This window comes from Rhinichthys klamathensis, unplaced genomic scaffold, assembly GCF_029890125.1.
Source record: "Rhinichthys klamathensis goyatoka isolate OS25496 unplaced genomic scaffold, OSU_Roscu_1.1 h1tg000020l_1, whole genome shotgun sequence".
NCBI lineage: Eukaryota > Metazoa > Chordata > Actinopteri > Cypriniformes > Leuciscidae > Rhinichthys > Rhinichthys klamathensis.
The window spans coordinates 1,297,977-1,320,286 of record NW_026606571.1 but is presented as its reverse complement, the minus strand read 5'-3'; the positions used below and the strand labels follow the sequence as shown (position 1 = coordinate 1,320,286).

Below are 22,310 nucleotides of genomic sequence, written 5' to 3'. Positions count from 1 at the left end.
AAAAAAGTTTTTACGCTTGCTCAAGGCTTGATTTGTGCGAAAAAGAGTTAATGTGAGATGGAAACACATTTCCCGAATAAATTCTGATGTAGAGAACATTAAACCCCCATGACTAATCGGCTGTTTCTGTTGATAGTGTTTTATTTACTGTTGGTTAGGTTACCATACCACCGTCATCTGCTCAAAATACTTGAGGGAAACGCACCTAATTCACATTTGTTTTGCAAACTTTAAAAAGATTTGCTTCACGTTTGGATGGAATCCCAGCTTGTGAAGAGAAGAAGGGAGAAATGAAGTATATGGCACTTTCCAGCAGGATGCAAAATAATTAGATTCTAATAATTAGAGTTTAATTTAAAATATATAATAATAATGTAATTGTTGTTGTTAGCTTAATCTGGGTTAAATTTGCAACTCTTTGACCAATTTGGCATATTTATAATAATAATAATAATTATTATTATTGTCAATATGCTTTTTTTACCAAATTAAATTAAAATTATTATGTTAATGTTAATGATAATGATTTGTATTATTATTGGCTTATTTAACAAGATTGGCATGTTTATAAAAAATAATGATAATTCTATATTTTTTCAACAAACAGGGGGAAATGTCTTAAGACAGTTGAATGTAAAATGTATAAAATAAAATAAAACATAATCCATGTTATTTCTTTTTTCTTTTTTACTTGCTTCCCATCATGTTAGAATGGGTGCAAAATGATATTGCTTCTTGGGTGTCAAAAATATAAAGAGAGCAATTTGTACTCTCTGCGTACTGTATTCAAATGTGCAATAATGTTGCCCAAGGGAGCAGCCTGAGGCCAGAGACGCTGTGGGTTCCTCTCCGCACCTGAAGAAACCAAGTCACCGATTTCCACCAATTAAACTACTGACCTCGCAGTTTGAAGGTGACCAGCCAGCTAATGAGATACAGCCCAGAGACTTTTAAGTGTGTTTAACGTTAACATCCTTTTATTTTTCAACCATCGCAGAAATCTTCCCTCCTTTCCTTCCGTGTCTGTCAGCCTTGACCTCATCATGATTATTCCTTATCTCCAAACCATTTCATCCTTATCTTCCCCCCGCGCTCCTCACAATTACTCCAGCCCTCTGAAAATGGCAAACGCATGGGGTAAGAAATAGGATTGCCAAGCTTCAGTATTAGAGAGCGACAGGCACGCCTGAGATTCCATTTATCAGGCCCAAACAGGCTCAGAATTATTCGAGTTTGTTGAATCGCTTCCCCTCGCCTTTGATCTTCCTGTGCCCTTCTCTCTATTTATAAACCTCTCCTCCCCCACTCTTTCTACCCCACTTCTCCCATATCCACACACAGCCCTGTGGATCATTCTCTCCCAAATCCTCTTCCCAAAGATTCCTTTCACACCAGCTCCCTTATCCCTGTGCGCGTCGTTTGTCCTTCGGTCCCTGGCTGCCCCCTTGCCGCAGGATCTTTAAACGGGGGTGATTATGGACCCGGCGTGTGTTGAAGGATTCCTAGCATGTCACTGGCTTTAAACGACAACCGAAACACGGTCCTCCACCCCCCTGCTCCAGCCCGATCAGGTTCCCGCAGCTTGTTAGGAAAATCAGACTGAGATACGGTGGCAGAACAACATCTCTTCATGCGCCACATGGGTTTGATGAGGCTGTTAAGTCCGCTGGTATTATCATCAAGGCACTTTGTCTGTCAGCAGAGGATCTGGTAGTGTTGCAGTGTCCAATCAACGTGCTTGTTTGAACCCAGTGGTCTTAGTTGTCATTGTGCAGGTTTAAGATGCGTTCTAGCGCCATACGTTATCTGAACAGTAAGTATGAAATCTTATTCCCCTTTCTATCCTACATGACACACACACTCGCATGCATTTACCCTGTCACAGTGATTTACAGTGTGAGCTGGGCCCTGAAAGTGTTCTTTAATTTAATGAGGTAATTATACACTAGGGGCAGGAAGCAGACTGGACCTGATTTATGCATGCTGGCCGTGTTGTTTTGACACACACTTTGACTCTGCTGCAAGGACAACTGTCCCCCCACACACTTCGAGTGCACTCGTGTTCTGATCCCCTGTGTGTTTCTCTCTCGGTTGTCAACAAATCTGTGTCGTTTCTCAGCTGGCATGTGAACAGACCAAACTTCTCTCGTTGGATCAGTCACACATGTCCTGAATTATGTGTATTGCAGTGACAAGCAAACAGTTCCAGCGAGAGTGGCGGTTTACATTAGATCTTATAGTCTTCTGTCTTGTTTATGTGGCTGAAGGGGGAATTGGACGTTCAGACGAACAGATAGTTCACTTAAAAATTAAAGTTATATACTGCAATTCATGAAAAGGGTTTTCAAAATAATTTTTATTTTTAATTGAAGCTTGCGTCGCATTTATTTTATTTGATCAAAAATACAGTAAAAACAAATACTGTGAAATATCATTACAATTTAAAATATTAATATTAAAAATGTAATTTATTCCTGTGATGGTAAAGCTGCATTTTCAGTCTTCGGTGTCACATGATCCTTCAGAAATAAATACGCTGATTTGATGCTGAAGAAACATTTCGTATTATCATCATCAATGTTGAAAACAGTTGTGTTGCTTAATATTATTATATATTTATTAAATAATCCTGAAAAAATATTATGACTGAAATTTCAAAAGAACAGTATTTATTTTAAAGCTTTTGTGACATTATAAATGTCTTTACTGTCACTTTTGATCAATTTAATGCGTCCCTGCTGAATTAATATATTTTATTATTTTATTTAAAAAAAAAATTTATCCTAAACTTTTAAGCCGTGGTATATATTGGTCATAAATTTGAAACAAAAGTGTGATTGTTTGTTCGATAAAGGTGAAGGATATTAGTAAATAATGACTTAAATTTCAGTCTGCATGGCGTCAGAAGACTTGGAATACAGTGCATGAGTCGCATGGATCACTTTTTGAAATTTTATGGTGCTTTTATTGTGCTTTTATGTCCTTTTGGGAGCTTGAAAGCCCCAGGCAACTATATACTTAAAGAAAATATCTTCTTTTTGTGTCCCATGGAACAAATAACAACATCAGAGGATGAGTAAATCACAGAATTTACATTTTTAGGTGAACTGTCCCTTTAAGGCACACTGCGGCACTTTTGAAGAGAACCGTTTGCAGCAAAAGGGAGTATTTAGAGTGTGAGTCATGTGACTTTTGTTGAGCACTGCATCAGGGACCAGCATTGCCCACAAGCGACCACTGGCAATTTCTCTCTCTCACCAACAATCTTGCAACCAGTCTGCCTCCTTATTCTAGCTCTTCTCTTTCTCTCCCCCGGCCCCCGCTCTTTATCTCCCTGTGTGCTGCGCAGCCAGTGAGGAGTCTTGCATGCCTAATTTGAGTTAACGATGCCAAGGCTCGTCCAGGCCTGAGGCTCCAGCAGGAGAGCAGGAGGAACAGCTGTGGCCAGGCTGAGGCAGCATATCTCTCCAGTGCTCTCACCATTTCTCCTTCATTCTGTCTCCCCGCTCACCCTGACATGTATGCCCACAGCAGCCTCGACTGCAGCACAGCCTAATGACGTTTTCTATGTGAGGAAACCATCTCAACGGCGCTCGGAAGAGCTGGAGAAGTCAGGAGAGAGTAGAGGCTTGACGAGCAATCTTGAAATAGAAGCGGCAAAAAAAAAATCATCCTAGATTAAGAAGGAGACAGGCAGCGAGAGGGAGAGAGATAGAAGGGAACAGATTTAAGACTGCGGGGAACTCGAGGCAAGGAAAATCCAGCAGCAGAAATTAAGCAGCTTAAAGTAACTGCTCGCTAAAGCTTAATTCTGACGAGAGGGTCCTCGCACGGTCTCATGCAAGAGGTTGCGCGGGCTGTAAAGGATAAGAGAAGACAGGCTGACAGGGAACAGAGACTCTGTGATGTGGATTGGGAGAGAGAGAGAGAGAGAGAGAGAGAAAAGAGGGGGCTGTTTCATAAGGTTGACATCTCTCTGATGAGTTTTGTGCTGACAAAAAAATGTGTCAGCACAGCCACCTCTGAGCCACCGTGCTTCACCTCTGTATGGCAAGAAAGTCATATTTTGAGCAAAAGGAGCTTTATTCAGGCTTGGTGTTACAAATTTAACCTGATGACAGGATTTTAAGCTCATTTGGAAAGTTTAAAGTAAGAATTTGTGCGTTTGCCTTCTTTAACTTCATTCTTCTTGTCTCTCCAGGAAGCATCAACCGAACTGGGGGTGTCCCTACATTTCTGCGGACCCCCACCGTCATCCAGCCTCATCTGGATATGAAGCCCTTCCTACAGTTTCAAATGGAGACGAATCCTCCACACAGCGTTGGTCTTTTCCACAACTTCAACGCGGTGAGATTATGCCTCTGAAACATCTCTATTGACAGTGTTGCATTATTGCATGCTGTCCGGCCAAAAATAAATAAAAAGGTGCTGTTTGGATTTAAATAGGCAAAAACTTAAAGCTGCAGTCCGTAACTTTTTGGGGTTAAAAATTATCCCAAATAAATTTTTGAGCAAGTACATAACTAGCCAGTGTTCAAAACTCGCTGCTTGCCGTAGCTCGATTCAAAACGGTAAGCTTGTAATAATGTTTTTAATTCCAGTGGTACTGGTGGATTTCCGCGGGAGATTCGAGCATGTCTTTGCGTCATTACGTTACATCTGTACACATAAAGAAGGAGTCTCGGCTAGTCGGCTATATTGCGTGTGAGGATGTTGGAGGTGGAGATTTATAGCTTTTTCTCATAGCACTTGATATAATTAAACTTTTCAATTTGATGACGGATCCAGAAAGATTCAAACGACAATCACCAGTGACAACTGGAGACTCACCCGCTGTAAAATGCAAAAGACTTCAGAGTGGCTACAGAAAAAAAGAGACTGCAACCGGGCCCATGCGAAACCAAGGATAAATATCAGAAGGGCTTTTGAAAGGTGGCGTGAGCTCCGTGTTTTGAAGGGGTTCAGAACGCAGAGACTGCTTTTTTTCTGCTGGACAGGTAAGACAATTCAGTGGTTCAATTATGTAACAGTAGCGCACTTGTTTGCTTAATTCATACAGTTACAGAGCACTGAACTACAGGTAGCCCTAATACACATTAAATGTTGTCACGCAATGCTGATGTTGTTAACATTAGCAATTTGAGAACAAAGTATAATTTGCACGGTTTGACGTGATATGATAAGCGAACGTGAGATTTAAAGGGTTAGTTCACCCAAAAATAAAAATTCTGTCAGTAATTACTCGCCCTCATGTTGTTCCAACCCCGTAAGACTTTCGTTCATCTTCGGAACACAAATTAAGATATTTTTTATTAAATCTGACAGCTGGATCACTCCTCCAGGCTTCTTAAGGGATCGAAACTGGCCGGCCCAAAAGTTATGAAAGACATCGTTAAAATAGTCCGAGTGACTACAGTGGCTCAATCTTAAGTTTATCAAGCGACGAGAATACTTTTTGTGCGCAAAAAACAAACAAAAATAACGACTTTATTCAACTACTCATTTCCTTCCCTGTGGGCCTTGAGATTTCACGTAGTGAAACTGCGCAAAGCTTCTGTGTTGTACGTCACACGTAGGCTCACTATTGGCCGACGCTGGTCATGTGTGTGATGCGTGTGACGTACAACCTAGAAGCTTTGCGCAGTTACACTACGTGAAATCTCAAGGCCGACAGGGAAGGACATGAGTTGAATGAGGAAATTGCAGATTTCGAACAGAGATAGCGACAAAGAGGAAAAACTACGGACTGTAGCTTTAAGAGCCTATGAATGTATTATTATTGCAGTGATTATTATGTTTCTAGCGTGTTATATGTTTGGCAACAGTTCTAACCCTAATTGATGGAGTGTGTAGCTTTTCATTTCTTAAACAACCATGTGGGAAGCAGTGGTGGAGGAAGTACTGAATCTCAGTACTTAAGTAAAAGTACAAATAACCAGAGACATATTTACTTTAGTAAAAGTAGAAGTACCACAATGACAACCCTACTTAAGTAAAAAGTAAAAAGTACCTGATTTTAAATGTACTTTAAGTATTAAAAGTAAAAGTACTTGCATAACAATTTGTTCTCTTAATGTCTATATTCTAATGATTAATAAAACAGTTAATTCTAACTCATTCAACCTAATACTCATATAATGATGTTCAATATGATGGAAAAGCAGTTATATTTTAAGTTTTTGTCACCATTTCTGAACACAAGCTTGCAATTAGGCAATATACACATGAAGCTTACTATATACCCTTACTATATATATATATAAACACACATATTATGTTAAAACGCCGTATATGACGGCGTTTGGCTGTAAACGCGATTCATTTATGGCGTAATTCTGAACCTCTTGGCTTGCCATACTAATCCTAACCAAACGTATAATACACACGCACCCCACATCACTACTAAACCTACCAATGCGTTTCCTATGCATGTAAAAACTAATTTTCGCGTATAAATTGCACGATAAACACACTGCGTGCTATAGAGACGCATTTAGTGTGACCGGGTTGATATATCTATGGCAACCAAACTTCACTGGTGAGACAGAAACGTGCGATGAACAGACGGTCAGGATGACGTTTTGGCAGGGGAAAACTGATCAGAAAATTTAACGAAAATGTAACAGAACGTTGTAGAAATGTAGTGGAGTAGAAAGTATAATAATTGCTGCAAAATGTAACGAAGTAAAAGTAAAAAGTATGCACTATTGATTCTACTTAAGTAAAGTACAGATACGTGAAAAATTTACTTAAGTAAAGTAACGAAGTATTTGTACTTCGTTACATTCCACCACTGGTGGGAAGACACGTCATGGCCATATTCCAGGCCATATTCATGTATATGTACAGGTCCTTCTCAAAAAATTAGCATATTGTGATAAAGTTCATTATTTTCCATAATGTAATGATAAAAATTAAACTTTCATATATTTTAGATTCATTGCACACCAACTGAAATATTTCAGGTCTTTTATTGTTTTAATACTGATGATTTTGGCATACAGCTCATGAAAACCCAAAATTCCTGTCTCAAAAAATTTGCATATTTCATCCGACCAATAAAAGAAGTGTTTTTAATACAAAAAAAAGTCAACCTTCAAATAATTATGTTCAGTTATGCACTCAATAGTCAATACTTGGTCGGGAATCCTTTTGCAGAAATGACTGCTTCAATGCGGCGTGGCATGGAGGCAATCAGCCTGTGGCACTGCTGAGGTATTATGGAGGCCCAGGATGCTTCGATAGCGGCCTTAAGCTCATCCAGAGTGTTGGGTCTTGCGTCTCTCAACTTTCTATTCACAATATCCCACAGATTCTCTATGGGGTTCAGGTCAGGAGAGTTGGCAGGCCAATTGAGCACAGTAATACCATGGTCAGTAAACCATTTACCAGTGGTTTTGGCACTGTGAGCAGGTGCCAGGTCGTGCTGAAAAATGAAATCTTCATCTCCATAAATCTTTTCAGCAGATGGAAGCATGAAGTGCTCCAAAATCTCCTGATAGCTAGCTGCATTGACCCTGCCCTTGATAAAACACAGTGGACCAACACCAGCAGATGACATGGCACCCCAGACCATCACTGACTGTGGGTACTTGACACTGGACTTCTGGCATTTTGGCATTTCCTTCTCCCCAGTCTTCCTCCAGACTCTGGCACCTTGATTTCCGAATGACATGCAAAACTGAGCAACAGTCCAGTGCTGCTTCTCTGTAGCCCAGGTCAGGCGCTTCTGCCGCTGTTTCTGGTTCAAAAGTGGCTTGACCTGGGGAATGCGGCACCTGTAGCCCATTTCCTGCACACGCCTGTGCACGGTGGCTCTGGATGTTTCTACTCCAGACTCAGTCCACTGCTTCCGCAGGTCCCCCAAGGTCTGGAATCGGTCCTTCTCCACAATCTTCCTCAGGGTCCGGTCACCTCTTCTCGTTGTGCAGCGTTTTTTGCCACACTTTTTCCTTCCCACAGACTTCCCACTGAGGTGCCTTGATACAGCACTCTGGGAACAGCCTATTTGTTCAGAAATTTCTTTCTGTCTTACCCTCTTGCTTGAGGGTGTCAATGATGGCCTTCTGGACAGCAGTCAGGTCGGCAGTCTTACCCATGATTGCGGTTTTGAGTAATGAAACAGGCTGGGAGTTTTTAAAAGCCTCAGGAATCTTTCGCAGGTGTTTAGAGTTAATTAGTTGATTCAGATGATTAGGTTAATAGCTCGTTTAGAGACCCTTTTCATGATATGCTAATTTTTTGAGACAGGAATTTTGGGTTTTCATGAGCTGTATGCCAAAATCATCAGTATTAAAACAATAAAAGACCTGAAATATTTCAGTTGGTGTGCAATGAATCTAAAATATATGAAAGTTTAATTTTTATCATTACATTATGGAAAATAATGAACTTTATCACAATATGCTAATTTTTTGAGAAGGACCTGTATATGTGTTGTGTATAGGAATATATATATTTTTAAAGGAATTCAGTTAAAATGGATAAAGTATCTTGGGTATTATGGTGATATTAATGTAATGGCTCTCAGCTTTTTATGTCAGTTTGTAAAAAAAAGTTTTTAAAAGAGGGATGAGTTCTTTCAGTTTTAACTGGATTTGTTGAATAGTGAAAAATTACACATGAAAGACCTAGAATTAACAAATCGAATGAACTTACATAGCCTACAGTACATCTTTCTGTTATTTTTGGTAAATTCTGTTACTCTTGAGTTTTTTGTTACTCTACAATTTTTTTTTTAAAGAAATCAACACTTTTATTCAGTAAGGACAAATTAAGTTGATCAAAAGGCAGTAAATACGTTTATAATGTTACAAATGATTTCTATTCCAAATAAATAATTTCTATTCAATAAAAAATCCTGAAAAAAAATATATATATATATCACGGTTTCATATTTAGGTTTTTACTGTTTTTTTTTTAATCAAATAAATGTAGCTTTATAAGCAGAAGAGACTTCTTTCAAAAACATTGACAATCCTAAAACTTCTGAACAGTAGTGTATATAACAAAGAAAATGGATTTTAAATTGTCAGATATAAATTAATAAATAAAAAAGTGATACTGCTTTGCGGGAGCAATATTAAAAGCATGCTCATTTTCATGTCATTCCAAACCAGTGTTATGATTATTATTTTCATCTGTGGAAAACAAACGGGAAACAGTGAATATGATGATTTTGACTTTCAAGATCTTCAAAGATTTAAAGATTTCGGTTGCACTTTATTTTACAGTACGTGTACCGTGTACTTGCCTGTAGAAAGTACAGGGTAATATAAGGGAACTACATGGGTTAAGGTTAGGTTTATCTGGTGGTTAGGTTTATCTGGTGTATTAATGTTACAATGCATTGATGCATTTGCATCTGATTACATAGATAACCTTAAATATTAAACCACTCAGTCTATTTATGATAGCTGGCTTGTTTGTGTATTAGAATTTTCCTGACTGCCTTCCATTAGACAGTGTAATGCTGTATGAGTTCTCTCGTGTCACTGTGACTTATAGCGAATCATTTTGATTAGCATGCAGCAGCTCATTTCACTCTCTCAGCACTTTTACTCAGAGTCTGTTCCGCACATTTCCCAGATTGCATTCTGTTATGTTAATGAGGATGCTGGTCAGCGAATTGAACAGGAAAGGTTGTGGGATCCAGCCATCCTCGACTCTCGAGGTGTCCGTCATATGTGTTCTCTCTCTTAAATTTCATATATTTGCCTGCACTTGTTGCAAGTGTGAAAGATGGCGTGCCTTTTGGCACAGTCTGGTGACACTGAGAAGGAAAGAACACTCTACCCATGCCAGCTCAATAAATCCACATCACAAGTTGTTGCCTTCCAATTCTGCCACATTATTTTCTTTTCAGTATAAGCAAGGGATGTTTAAATGTTTTTAAATATGCATGAGCTTGTGAAAGAGTCAGCATCTAAGTCTAAGAGCTTAACTACTGTCTCTTGTACTTTGGCCATTTATTATATATTCAGACACTGAGCTGTAATCTTTAGATTGAGGCAGTTTTAGCATTGCAGCAGGCTATTAATCACAACAGTTAAAAGCTCAATGTGAGAGTGACCGGGTGTCTGGCGGTGAAATACTCCTGATGCCCAGTAGGGGGCGATGTTGGAGTGGCTGGAAGGACAGGCTGACCTCTCTCTAGGACACTGCTGAAAGCACACTGCAGTGTTTAGGCTATCGCCTAATGGAATACTGACAATTACAAAAGACCCCTTACACAAGTTGTAATACATAGGCTTTTATTGAGGTATTTATATAATGTTCGGCAAATGCGTATATATATAGGTTCATTCTGGGATTATTTTCTATTATTATTGATTTATTTAGCAGAATTTTTAATAAGTAAATTGGAATTTTAAACAAATGTACATGGTGTACTAATAATCAAATGCGCTCAACTAAGCGGTCCTCTCTTTCATATAAAGTGTTGTTTAACTTTCTGATTCGTTCTAGTCAATTGTTTCCAAACAGTCCTCTCTCATAAGCAGTTCTCTCTTTCATATGTTCTTTCAACTTGGAACTGGAAAGTGTGATTCATTCTATCTAGTGAATCGGTTAGGTCAGTTTCATAAAAAGGATTCACTAATTTAAGTCCCTGTACCATGTTTTTTGACTCAGTTATGTTAATTATGGTGGCTTTACTGTACTTTTAATAAAAATGTATTCAAGTTTACTGTCACATACTGAGAATATTTGTTTATTGTTCAAAAACAGCTCTGATTAAATGATAAATTATATTCTTAAATAGTTATGTTTTTATTATGTATAAAAACAAACTGTAACTTTAATGTAGCTACTATTTGTTTGCACAAATTACGTTCAAATTTTCTAAATTATGATTAGCTTTGTTTGGCCAGCTACAGTTTCAAAGAAGCTTCCCCAACACCTGCTTATAAGCATAATATTTGTTGGCTGTGCTCAAGTTGTTCCGTCTGGAATCGCATTCATGTTGGAATGCAACAACCATGATCAAAGCTGATGAAGCTGTAATTTGTTAAATGTGTGTTTGGCCAAATAATTATTTTGCTGTGTACATTTCACCAATATCAGATGCTTTTGATCAGCTGTAGATAGAGCTGGGACGGACCACAATCTTCCATTCCTACAGTCCAGCTGTAATTTGTCTTTAATGTGATTTGGCCTCTACCTGTATGTCTGAGTCAATTTGCCTGCAGGCAGTGAGGCACCTGAATCATTTATACCAAGCAGCTGGTTGTGGCGTGAAGGTGCAGAAAAGCTGCCCCAGACACGCTTATTCTGCAGAATCAGGAATTTCGTAGGCGTTAAATTGTGCGGCTTGTGCACCAACTTGTTGCATTTCACCTGCAGCCACCTTTGAGTAAAGCCTCACTCGCAGAAGACGACGTTTCAGCGCACAGCTTGCCAATTTTCCTCGCTGAGTAATGCAACTCCACGTGGACTTTTGGAGTTGAAATCTTTTGGCTGCGTTCACTTTACCTCTGATGACCCCCTCGAAAAACTGTAATTTTCTAACTTAATAGCTGGAAGATATCAATCACAAGGCATTATGAGTTCAAATATTTTGGGAAGTTTTATTAATTGAGACCGGGTCACAGCTGTATTGGTTCCACATGAGGTTAAGAGGTATGTGGCAAGAGCGAGAGGACTGTCATAATGGGGGGGAGATGGAGGAGGGCTGAATTCTGCAGCTTGTGCTTAAGTGTTTTTGATAGAATGAGGGAGTGAAGGGGTGATTTGGGGAGTGAGAAAGGAAAAAAACTGAGGGAGTGCATGACATTCTTAGTGCATCTGGGCAAAATAAGCAGTCGGCGAGTGAGCATGTAGGACAGAAATAGGAAGGATGAGTGTTGAAAGAGCACAGGAAAAAAGGGGAAGGAAAGGACAGAAAAAGCAAGTGAGAAGCAGAGGAAAATGAAGAGAGAGCATCCAACCAGGAACGCAGTCTTGGCTTGCTGTGAAGTGTCAGGAAGGATGGAGGGAGGAATGGAAGGAAGGTGGATGAGATTAAACAGCAGAGAACGAGAAACTGATCCCTAACGGCAAGAGTGACGACCGACGGTGGCAAAGAAGAGACAGAACTAGGAAGAGAGACATCAATTAATCATATCCTGGACCTGTAAACGCAAGAATTGCTCGCTGTCATCCCCAGAAGGGGGCACAGAAGCGTGCGAACGCGAGAGTGTGGGAGAATCAGGTGGTGTGGTGGGACAGCCAGGATCCCTCCAGAATGAGTGACACTCTCGCACACACCCTCCCACACACAAACACGCGCTCCCTCATGGAGGATCCAATGCAGCTGCGAGATCCAGGCGCTGCCGAGGATATGAAGGTGAGTGCCTGGCTCCAGCTAACTCAGGCAGAGAGGTATCAAAGCTGGGTACTTTTCTCTGGGTCTCAAGAGCTGGACGCTGAACGGCATTCGTTTCCTTCGTGGGTCGTTTTATCTGCCATCGCACCTTCTTCTGTGTTTGAACGCAGTGCATTTTGGGCTTGTGGTGTCTGGCATGCTGTGTTTGTATTAACTGACATGGGATCTTGTTGTAAGTGCAAGGGGAGACTCTTGTGAATTAAGTTTTTTTAACAAATTTTTTTCAGTGTTTTAAATCTATTTTACATGTTTCCTTTGAAGGGATAGTTTACCCAAAATCATTCACGCAACTTCATGTTGTTCCAAACCTGTATGAACTTTATTTTGAAGTTCATATTTTGAAGAATGTTTTCACGTTTTTGCCCATACAGTGAAAGTCAATGAGGTTCAAAACATTGGACCCTTTTGACTTTCATTTTATATATATATAAAAAAACTTCTTTTACATCATGTTCCACAGAGTAAAGTCAGTAAAAGAGTGAGTAAAAATGACAGAATTTAAATTTTCGCATGAACTATCCCTTTAAAGGGTCATTAAAGGGTCTGTGTTTTTATAGTAAGAAGGATCTGGCTATTTTTGAGCAGTTATCAGTTTGTGGGATGTGGTTTTCCAGAAGGAGCATCAGGAGGTCATACACTGCTTGCCAATTGGATAAATGTAACATGCACTGTTAATTGCTCACTTTGATAATAAGTATAGATGCAGTGTCTGCCAACACCATAAAAATACAGCATGTTATAGAGGCTTCTATAAAACATGAACAATACACACGCCTTAAAGGAATATTTCACTCAAAAATCGATCATGTACATTACATCATGTCATCCTGTATGACTTTATTTCTTCTGTGGAAAATAAAATACTGTATGTTTTATGTAACATATAGAGAGTTTTAAAGATATATGTTTTTTTTCCCCCATATACAATGAAAGTCAATGGAGTTTAAGTTTAGTGTTGTTTTGGACCCCATTGACTTTCATTCTATGGACAAAAACAGCTCTTCCAAATAACTTATTTTGTGTTCTGCACAGACAGAAAGTCATGATGTAAAGTAAAACGATGACCGAATATTCATTTTTAGGTGAACTGTCCCTTTAAGGCATCTCTCAGCTGTGGTTTGGTGGTTTCATTAGTTCGATTCTTGTAGCATCATCATAAAGCTGTATCATGACATTGTTGAAGTTCAAGGAAATTGGTTGGGATAGTTATGTGCCAAGATGTCTCTCGGCTGAGAAAGTCAAAGGAATAAATCAACACCAGCAGAAGACCACTTCAATGCAGTGCTATTTTTACTTCATAATGCGAAGCATGATGGACCAACACCCATGATTTTGGTCTAGAAACGCATTTTAACTTCTGTTTGCTATTAAATCTTGATTAGAAGGGCGTTCTGAGTTAAAATGCAGCCAGTAGACTTTTAAAAAAGACATGAGCCTTAAAAGTAATCTTTTTCTGAGCTTTGATTTTTCCTGTGAATCCTGCCGGAGCCCCTCCTCCATCCGTTTCCTCGCTGAGGCTGTTAGTACTGACAGTTGTAGCATCTATTGATGTGTTCTAGCTGGAGGTGTTCTGATTACCCTGCTAACTGCCAGCTTCACTTAATCCTCTGGAGATTCATGAAGGCAAAGCCATAGAACAACATCATTGTGGCTAATCCACTGCCTGTCTGACTGATGTAATGTGGACATTGCACATGCACAATGGCATCAGGGTCCTCGGCGGTTTACGGTGACGCAGAACACAAACAAGTTTTCGGGCCTGTGCCAAAAGAGATAAGAGGCAAAAATCTGAGGAAGTCCGGTTCAAGAACGCTAACCTACAGTCGGTGGACGCCTTCATCCTGAACCACGTCTCGGCTCTGTGTTTGCTTCTAGTAGGGGGTTGCCTGGATACGTTCCGTTTGCAGAGTTTCAAAATGTTTTTGTTTGACTAAGAGAATATTGATTTCAGGTTCTCCCGCATTTCCCAGCCAAGAGAAGATGTTCCAAACGGGCCTGGCTTAGTCTATTGTTTTTAGAATTTGGAATAAAAAGCACAACCATTATAGATGTTTTTGAAAGGTTAAACATTTTCTTTCTGCAACTGGCTGTATTGGAAATCATGTATCACATTCATTCTTTATTAGTCCAAAACATTTGTCAAGTTTGACTGTTTTCCAGAAAGACTGATTTGGTAAACGTATGCACGCAGATTAGCTGCAACATATTGTATAATATGTCATGTCGAAATACTCTAATTAAATGAAACTATATCAAGTGAATAATCATGCTGGGAATCATATGACAGTCAATAGAGGACTGAATGCAGACCACAAGGCCAAAAGATTTTTGGACTGCGACCATCAGGCTTTGTGTATTAAGCTGGTCATAAACAGAGGCTTAACCATTGGCGCTATGAGATGCGGTACTTAGGATAGTGGGTTAAATTTATATTAAAAGTCTGACAACTCACATTATGGACACTGAAACAGAAACAATTTAATGTGTGTCTGTGATGTATGTACACGGTACAGTATATTATCTCCGTACTGTAAATACATGTATTATATACATGCAGTCAAACCAAAATTTATTCAGACACCTTTAACATTTCTCACATTATCTCACAGTTTATTCGCTATAGTTTAGAAAATGGTAATAAAATATGATAAGAGCTCAGTGTTATCAAATCAGTTGATATTTCACTGGTTTTGGCCACCCTTCTGTTAGACTGTCTCACTAATGAATTAGGTTGAATAGCTGTCAGCTGTTAAATGTAAGTACACAATTAGATAATACCAATTTAGATCAACCAATTACCAAGCAATGCTTAATTTGGTTCAGTCTCTGGTGTAAAAAGGTCGCATTAGCAATTAAAGAAAAAACACTCAGGCAAAACATGGTCAGGTCAAAGTGTCTGAATAATTTTTGGTCCCAAATGTTTATAAATTTGACTGTATAAAGACTTTTTGGGTATAATGTCACAGATAACTTTATTTTGCTATCCTCACTTACATAAATGAACTATAGTGTCCTACACCCACTAGAAAAAAAAACCCATCAAAAATGATATCTGGTGTCTAAATCATTTTTGGTTTGACTGTATATATACTGTATATATATATAAATGAATAAATATATATGAAAAAAATATTTTTGAATGAAATATATTTGTAACATTTTAGTAACAAATGTTTTTGTTAATATTATCTCTTAATATTATTTAATTGACCAGATCTAACATGAACTAATTATAAACAGTCAATTACCAAACTGGAACAAATGTATTGCTCATTGTTAGTTATTTATCCAGTAGATTCTATTCAGGAATCTTTTGGTATGCTGGTTTAGAAATGATCTAGTGTAATGTGGCCTCTTTAATGGAAAGTGAGTTATTAGGTTGTCTTCGTTTATTAGCAAAGTCATTGATATCTTGAAACTGAATGCAGGAACGAGCAACATTTGTGCAAGAGATGAGCTGCTCACCCTGACTTGATCTCACAGGTGTCCTGACTCTTTGCACCATATGTTCACCCTTTAGCCATGTTCTACTGCCACTGTACTGCCACCTAGACCTTTCCATCAACATGATTAATGACCTTGTCTGTCTAATGAGAGCTGGACCAGAGTTTAGTTTCACACGTCCTTTCTCTTTTCCCTTTCCCCCTTTCTCTTTCTCCTGTTCTGTGTTCAGATGGATCCTGTTCAGAAGGCAGTGATCAACCACACCTTTGGAGTCCCACTGGTGAAGACCAAACGGCCAATCATTTCCTGCAATGTCTGCCAGATCCGCTTCAACTCTGAGGTGAGGCATCTGATATTGGACTGTTTGACATGCATGTTCTCTTTGATGGCTTACTCAAATGGCTTGTTATTGAAGACATGAAATCGTATATAGATTTCTTAGATTGAGTTTTCTATGTAATATGAGTGTTATGTTTATGTTGCTGAGATACTTTGCACACTCTGCTTTCTAGTCCGGAAATAGCCAATGGCAAATCCTCTTTGAAGTACTGTATCCGCACAGCATGTCAGAGTGAATGATTACAGGATGAAGCCTTTTTCTTTCTTTCTACGATTAAAAAGAGTTTTAAGAACATCTCTCAACATACAGTAGTATCTCAATTGTAAGATATTATTTCCACCAGGAAATCCTACAGAAACCTTCCTACAAAAACAACGTTAAATTTTAGACTTCCCACCGCCGTCACTTTAGACTCCATTTTAGACTTACCACCGTCATTTATTGCAAGATTCCTATCGCACATTTTGCAGTTCCAATATTCCTTGCGCATCAATGAAAGCAATTATGTTAGTTGTTTATGCTATACGCTTGTTTGGGGGGAAACTTAAGCCTGATATATTCTGGGCTGAATTCAGTTGCAGCTGTGGCAGACATTGTGACATGTGTGAGATTAGTAACAGAGCAGGACCTGGGAGTGTCCCACTAGCCTGCGCTATTTTTACGGACGAGAACTGTAATCATGGACCGAAAGTGGCTTTCTTGGTGTGAGCCTGTAATCTTGGGCCTCCAGTCGAGCAGATGTATGGCCTTCTTTAAACCACATCCACAGACAATAAAAAACAGGGAGAAGACGGAGAGGCCAAGCCTGCATGTGAAGACCTGCGAAAATAGCTGTTAGCCCAGCTCGCTTTTAATGATTTATGGGGAGAGATTTTGAGACAACTCAGCAATTCTGTGAAACAATTGGACTTAAGAGTTGTAGTAGGTTCATTGGAGGTGGAATTTCATGGAGGGGAAGATTAGATTGAGGTTGTATACTGCAGTTATTTCCATCATCTAATGTTGCTTTGTTTTGGTTCATAGTAAATATCCTAGACGGCTGTTAGTTCAGCTATAAATTCCATATCCCAAAGTGCCACCCAAAGATGCCTTTAGTTTACAACCTAGTTCATGACCCTCAAGTCAAACGAGTTCGACACATACTGTACAAGTGTGCTTGTAAATAATAATAATGCATGCTGTTCAATAAACCTTAAGCACTTGACTACAGATTCGACATCTCTGACACCTGCAGCTGTCCTGTTTGTAAAAGATAGGCATATAATTTCAACACCCCTGCTTTGCATTTAACTACACACTCACACATGTTGTGTTTTCATGTTTCATGGGGACTTTCCATAGACATAAGGATTTTAATACTGTACAAACTGTATATTCTATCCCCTTACACTAACGCTACCCCTAAACCTACACATCACAGAAAACTTTCTGATTTATAAGTTGTTTTCCTCACGGGGACCAAAACATTTCCACACAAGGACAAGGAATTTGGATATTGCCATCTTTGTGGGGATCCCATAATGTAGGGTTTACAAGGACACACACACACACACACACACACACACACACACACACACACACACACACACATCTAAGGCCCCGTCCACACTACTGCGTTTTCGTTTAAAAACGGAGACCTTTTGCTACGTTTGCACCTCCCGTCCACACTAAAACGGCAAAAACGGAGACCCAAAACGGAAAAGTTTAGAAACGCTGCCGATCCGTTTTTCGTTTAGAATCTCCGGAGGGCGTTTTAGTGGTGACGGGTCAAACCGGAGGACTTTAGAAATGATGCCGTAGTAGAGGCTCACGCTCGGCTCTATGATTGGGTGTCATCAGTCATGGCGTATATCTTTGCTAGCAGCTGTTGTACAAGTACATTCTGCATTTTACAACGCTATAACTGCCTACATGCGCCGGAGTCAAGCTATTATTCGAGCGATCTGTGACAATTCCCGTGTGCAGCGGCGGCGTTGACCGTACATGGAGCGTCGGTTTGGGGTTAACCCAGAGCATGGTGGGATAATTTTATCAATGAAGTTGTGTTTACACCGGCACGCGCATGCCCAGTGTTGGTGAATGGTCACGTGATCCGCGTTTTCAGTCGTTTTAATGTGGACGGAGATCAATTCTAATACGCAGCTTAAACGCTGGTGTGGACGGAGATCATATTCGTTTTAATTATCCGTTTCTAAACTAAAGCGCAGTAGTGTGAATGGGGCCTAAATGGGGACATTCCATAGACGTAATGGTTTTTATACTGTACAAACTGTATATTCTATCTATCCCCTTACACTAACCCTACCCCTAAACCTACCCATCACATTAATAAACTGCATTTTTATATAAAAAAAAAAAACTTTAATTACTTTGTTTATACCAGATTTTCAAATAAGGACGTCCCTAAAGGGAGGTTTTTGGAGATTTTGTCAGGTTTTTGGTCACTTCTGGGTACAAATTTGTCCCCAACATATAGCTAAGTAGGCACACACACACACACACAACCACATGGCACTTTCCACAAAAAGGGTACAATATGGGGCCTGCTTTTTTTCTTACTATTATTATATAATTTTTTTATACAGAACCACATTTTTTTTGCAAAAAAATATATAAATATTTTGATCATATTTTTAAATAACATGGGTAAGGGCTGATGCTTAATAAATACAATTATTATGACTCATATCAGTTTAACGCAGTCACGGGCCCACCGGTGGGCCCAAATCCTTTACATTTTTAAAACAGTAATATCCTATACTAAACCTAAACTAATCTTGACAAACTATATATCATTTGAAAGCTTACAATCTCTAGTTTCCATATTTGGTGATTGATTTTCAAAATAAATTACAGAGGAGCCGTAATTTATCAATTTGCAACAAAATTTATCTTCATACTCTTAGACCTTTATTTTGAAATAGTGATGAACATGAAAAATCATGAAAGAAGGGTAGAAACCTCAGTTTGTTTTCATGCCAAGAGTTCAAAAGATAGCATCCATTTAATTATTTTAAAAAAAAAAAGGTCTGAATTATTTTTTTTATATAAAGAAAAAAATTATATGATGTGGCAGGAAGCTAAAACGCACACATGCGTGTTCTTTTTATGTTTCTTAGAGGTTGAAATCATATCAAAATCTGCCAAACTTCTCATATTACTTCTGAATAGGATGTCTACTTCATAAATTGTATGAAAATAGTGGAAATAATGGTTCATATCACTCAAAACACATATGGAAATGGAGGCGCCCTAATATGGGCAGTAATGGAGTCTGCTTGTCATCTAGTGAAAAAGTTTGGTACTGCGCACAAACAAAATCTTACTGAAAGCTCATTTTTTGAGATATCAACCTAAAATTTGAAACACAACTTGTTCAGATTTTTGGCTTTGATTTTTTTGCAGTTTTAGAGTCGCCCAGGTTTTGAAAATATATATTTTATATAAAATATGAATAATAAATTTTTTTACATTGTACATTTTCATAAACTCAAACTTCTATAACTTTTTTTCTGTTTCACTTTCTTAATTTATTTCACTTCTACAACAATCTGCCAAATGTCTTCTTTAAAACAAGACCAATCTTACGTCTATATTCCAAAGCATTCTTGAATTACAACCATTTAAGTTCGAAATGTGCATTTTCATGTATATTCAAAAAAAAGGGGGTGACACTTAAAGGGTTAAGTGAAAAGTATGACATATTTTATTTATTCATTCATTTATTCTTACATTTTTCAAATGATTTTATTATTTTTGCATTTATTCATTTAGTATGATTTTTAATACACGATACATACATTGTGTGTTTAAAACTAACTACTTTTCATGCTAGGTTAATTTTACGTTAGATTAGAACATAAAAAAAACGTAATTTGGGTATTGAATTTTTCTTTTTTTAAGTGTGCTGTATCCGTGGACAGTGCCACATGCAAACACTCATAAACCTTCATACAAACTCACACATTCTTTTGTCATTGTCCTAACTATTTAAACTCTTATTTATTTTTAAAGTTGTCAGGCATCAAGTGTTCACGGCGTCAAATCAGTTGTGAGCGAAAAACGGAGAGATCAAAAGAAAAGACATCAAACAATTGCAAGTTCGTATGTTTTATTCGAAATCGTGCTACTTCTTTCATGCATTGTTGCACTGGAAATGATTCAGCTACGTTAGGAGATTAAATTATACAATGCCATGTTTCATTAAATGGTTTCACAGAGCAACGAGTCTACATTTTCTTCCTCTACTATGCTGAATAAAGCAATGCATTTGTTCCTTGAAAATATCTAATCCCTCGCCTCCTTCCCATCATCATTTCACGCTCCATTATGGATTCATAGATTCCACACCCCCCAGTGCCGATAACTGAGGACATTTGTAGTGGAAAAAGCAGACTATTGGCTGCCAGCAAGTGTTATCTGATGCATTCATCAAACTAAGAGCTCAGACTTGTGTTATGCTGTGCTGCCAGTGTCCCTCTGTCCCTTTCACTCTAGCGCAAGATGGAGGTATAACCTTGCCGCGCTGCAGAAGTGATGTCACCATATTGTGTCACTGTTGCTGCAGGACAGGGTTGAATGCGTGTCCCTCCCACTGCCAGAGCTGCAATGGCCCACCGATGTCGCACAATTTCCGTCATTCACTGGCTGGTTTTCCGTCACTAGGGCAAATTAACCTTCCTTCCATGTGTGTGATGAGCGTCGGGAATAGCCACAGCTGTCAATCCTCCTCATGCAGCCCTTTCCCATTTTGTTGTGGTAATTGTATTTATGTTGGTGTATGTTGCGTTACATACTGTTCACACGTGGTTCAAAGAGACTGGGACAATCTGGTCTCTGTGTCCTAATTTGTCCTTGGAAAAGTTCTTCATGCTTCCTGTTTTTCCATCGTTGTGCTTAGGAGAATTAATCTTGTGCTCTCAAAACCAACTCATCTCTCTTATGTAAAACCCTGTGCCATCTGGGTGAGAACTTTCCTCGTTTCCTTGTTCTATAGATAGCGCTGTATTCATACCAGCACTTCATTCTCATTGGTACATTTTGGATTTGGCTTGGTACTTGATTTGTATTCATATCTAATGGCTGAGGTATTCTTCACACATAATGCATGCCCTCTCTTGTAAGTCACTTCATTATGAAAGAATTAACTGAGAATTTCAATGAATGAATTCTGTATGTGGGTTCAAATTGGATTTGTATTGCTAATAGTTGAATTTCAGTTAGGAACTGGCCAAAACAGCTTAGCTACAAACTGGTTGTTAAAAATAAGTATGTTTCTGAAGGATGATAGTGTCATTTTATCAGTTATTTTTTTAAATATCAGAACTGAATGATGCTCAGTTGCATTCTCATTGATGCATTCTTTCGCCAATGCGGACGTACCACCATACAAAAATACTCAAGACACAGAACTGTACTACTATTCGGTGTTTGTCGACGCAATGGCGCTGCTGAATCTACGGCATGAAAAGGACAACATAAGCAGTTTAGTCCAGATCCCGAATCTTAAGAACCTGTTCTTTTTAGTGAATCAAAATTTTGCATTGCAACCAGTGTAGTCTGACTCTCAAACAAATGACTTTAATGAATCGGTTCTTTTTAGTGAATTCGAAAACATACAGTGTAGACTGATTCCTGAATGAATGATTCTAATAAGCAGTTTCTTTTTAGAGTATCAAACAAATACAGCTTACAATTAACTGTGAGAAATGTAGTTTCTGATTGGTTGTTCATTCATTCAACAATGTGTAAAGATGCACAGTATGAGTTTTGTCAGTAGTATTTAAAAAAAATGTAATGTTTTCCTCATGTTTTGATTGTAAATTGAAATTGTGTGTGTATATATGTATATAATATATATATACACTACCGTTCAAAAGTTTGGGGTCAGTGAGAATTTTATTTTTATTTTTTGGAGGAAAGAAATCAATACTTTTATTTATCAAGGAATAATTAATTTGATCGAAAGTGACAGTAAAGACGTTTATAATGTTACAAAAGTCTTTTGAACTTCCTATTCATCAAAGAATCCCAAAAAAAAAAAAAAAAAAAAAAAGTACAACTGACAGACCAACAACTGTTTCAACATTGATAATGATAATAAATGTTTCTTGAGCATCAAATCCTCATATTATACTGATTTGTGAAGGATCATTTGACACT

At 38.4% G+C, this 22,310-nt stretch overlaps 1 protein-coding gene across 4 annotated transcripts in view; it reads left to right on the top strand.

The window, feature by feature from the left end:
• The window catches only part of znf385a (zinc finger protein 385A), a 90,509-nt gene that overhangs the window by 54,009 nt on the left and 14,190 nt on the right, over window positions 1–22,310 (top strand). For 2 of the 4 annotated variants that reach the window (XM_056239167.1, XM_056239183.1), the window contains exons 2-3: window positions 4,202–4,347; window positions 16,038–16,148. In XM_056239167.1, coding sequence (XP_056095142.1) covers window positions 4,202–4,347; window positions 16,038–16,148 — 257 coding nt within the window. Of the gene's footprint in view, window positions 1–1,646; window positions 1,814–4,201; window positions 4,348–11,710; window positions 12,326–16,037; window positions 16,149–22,310 lie in introns of those variants that run through there. The other 2 variants (XM_056239176.1, XM_056239192.1) reach the window with 2 other exon arrangements.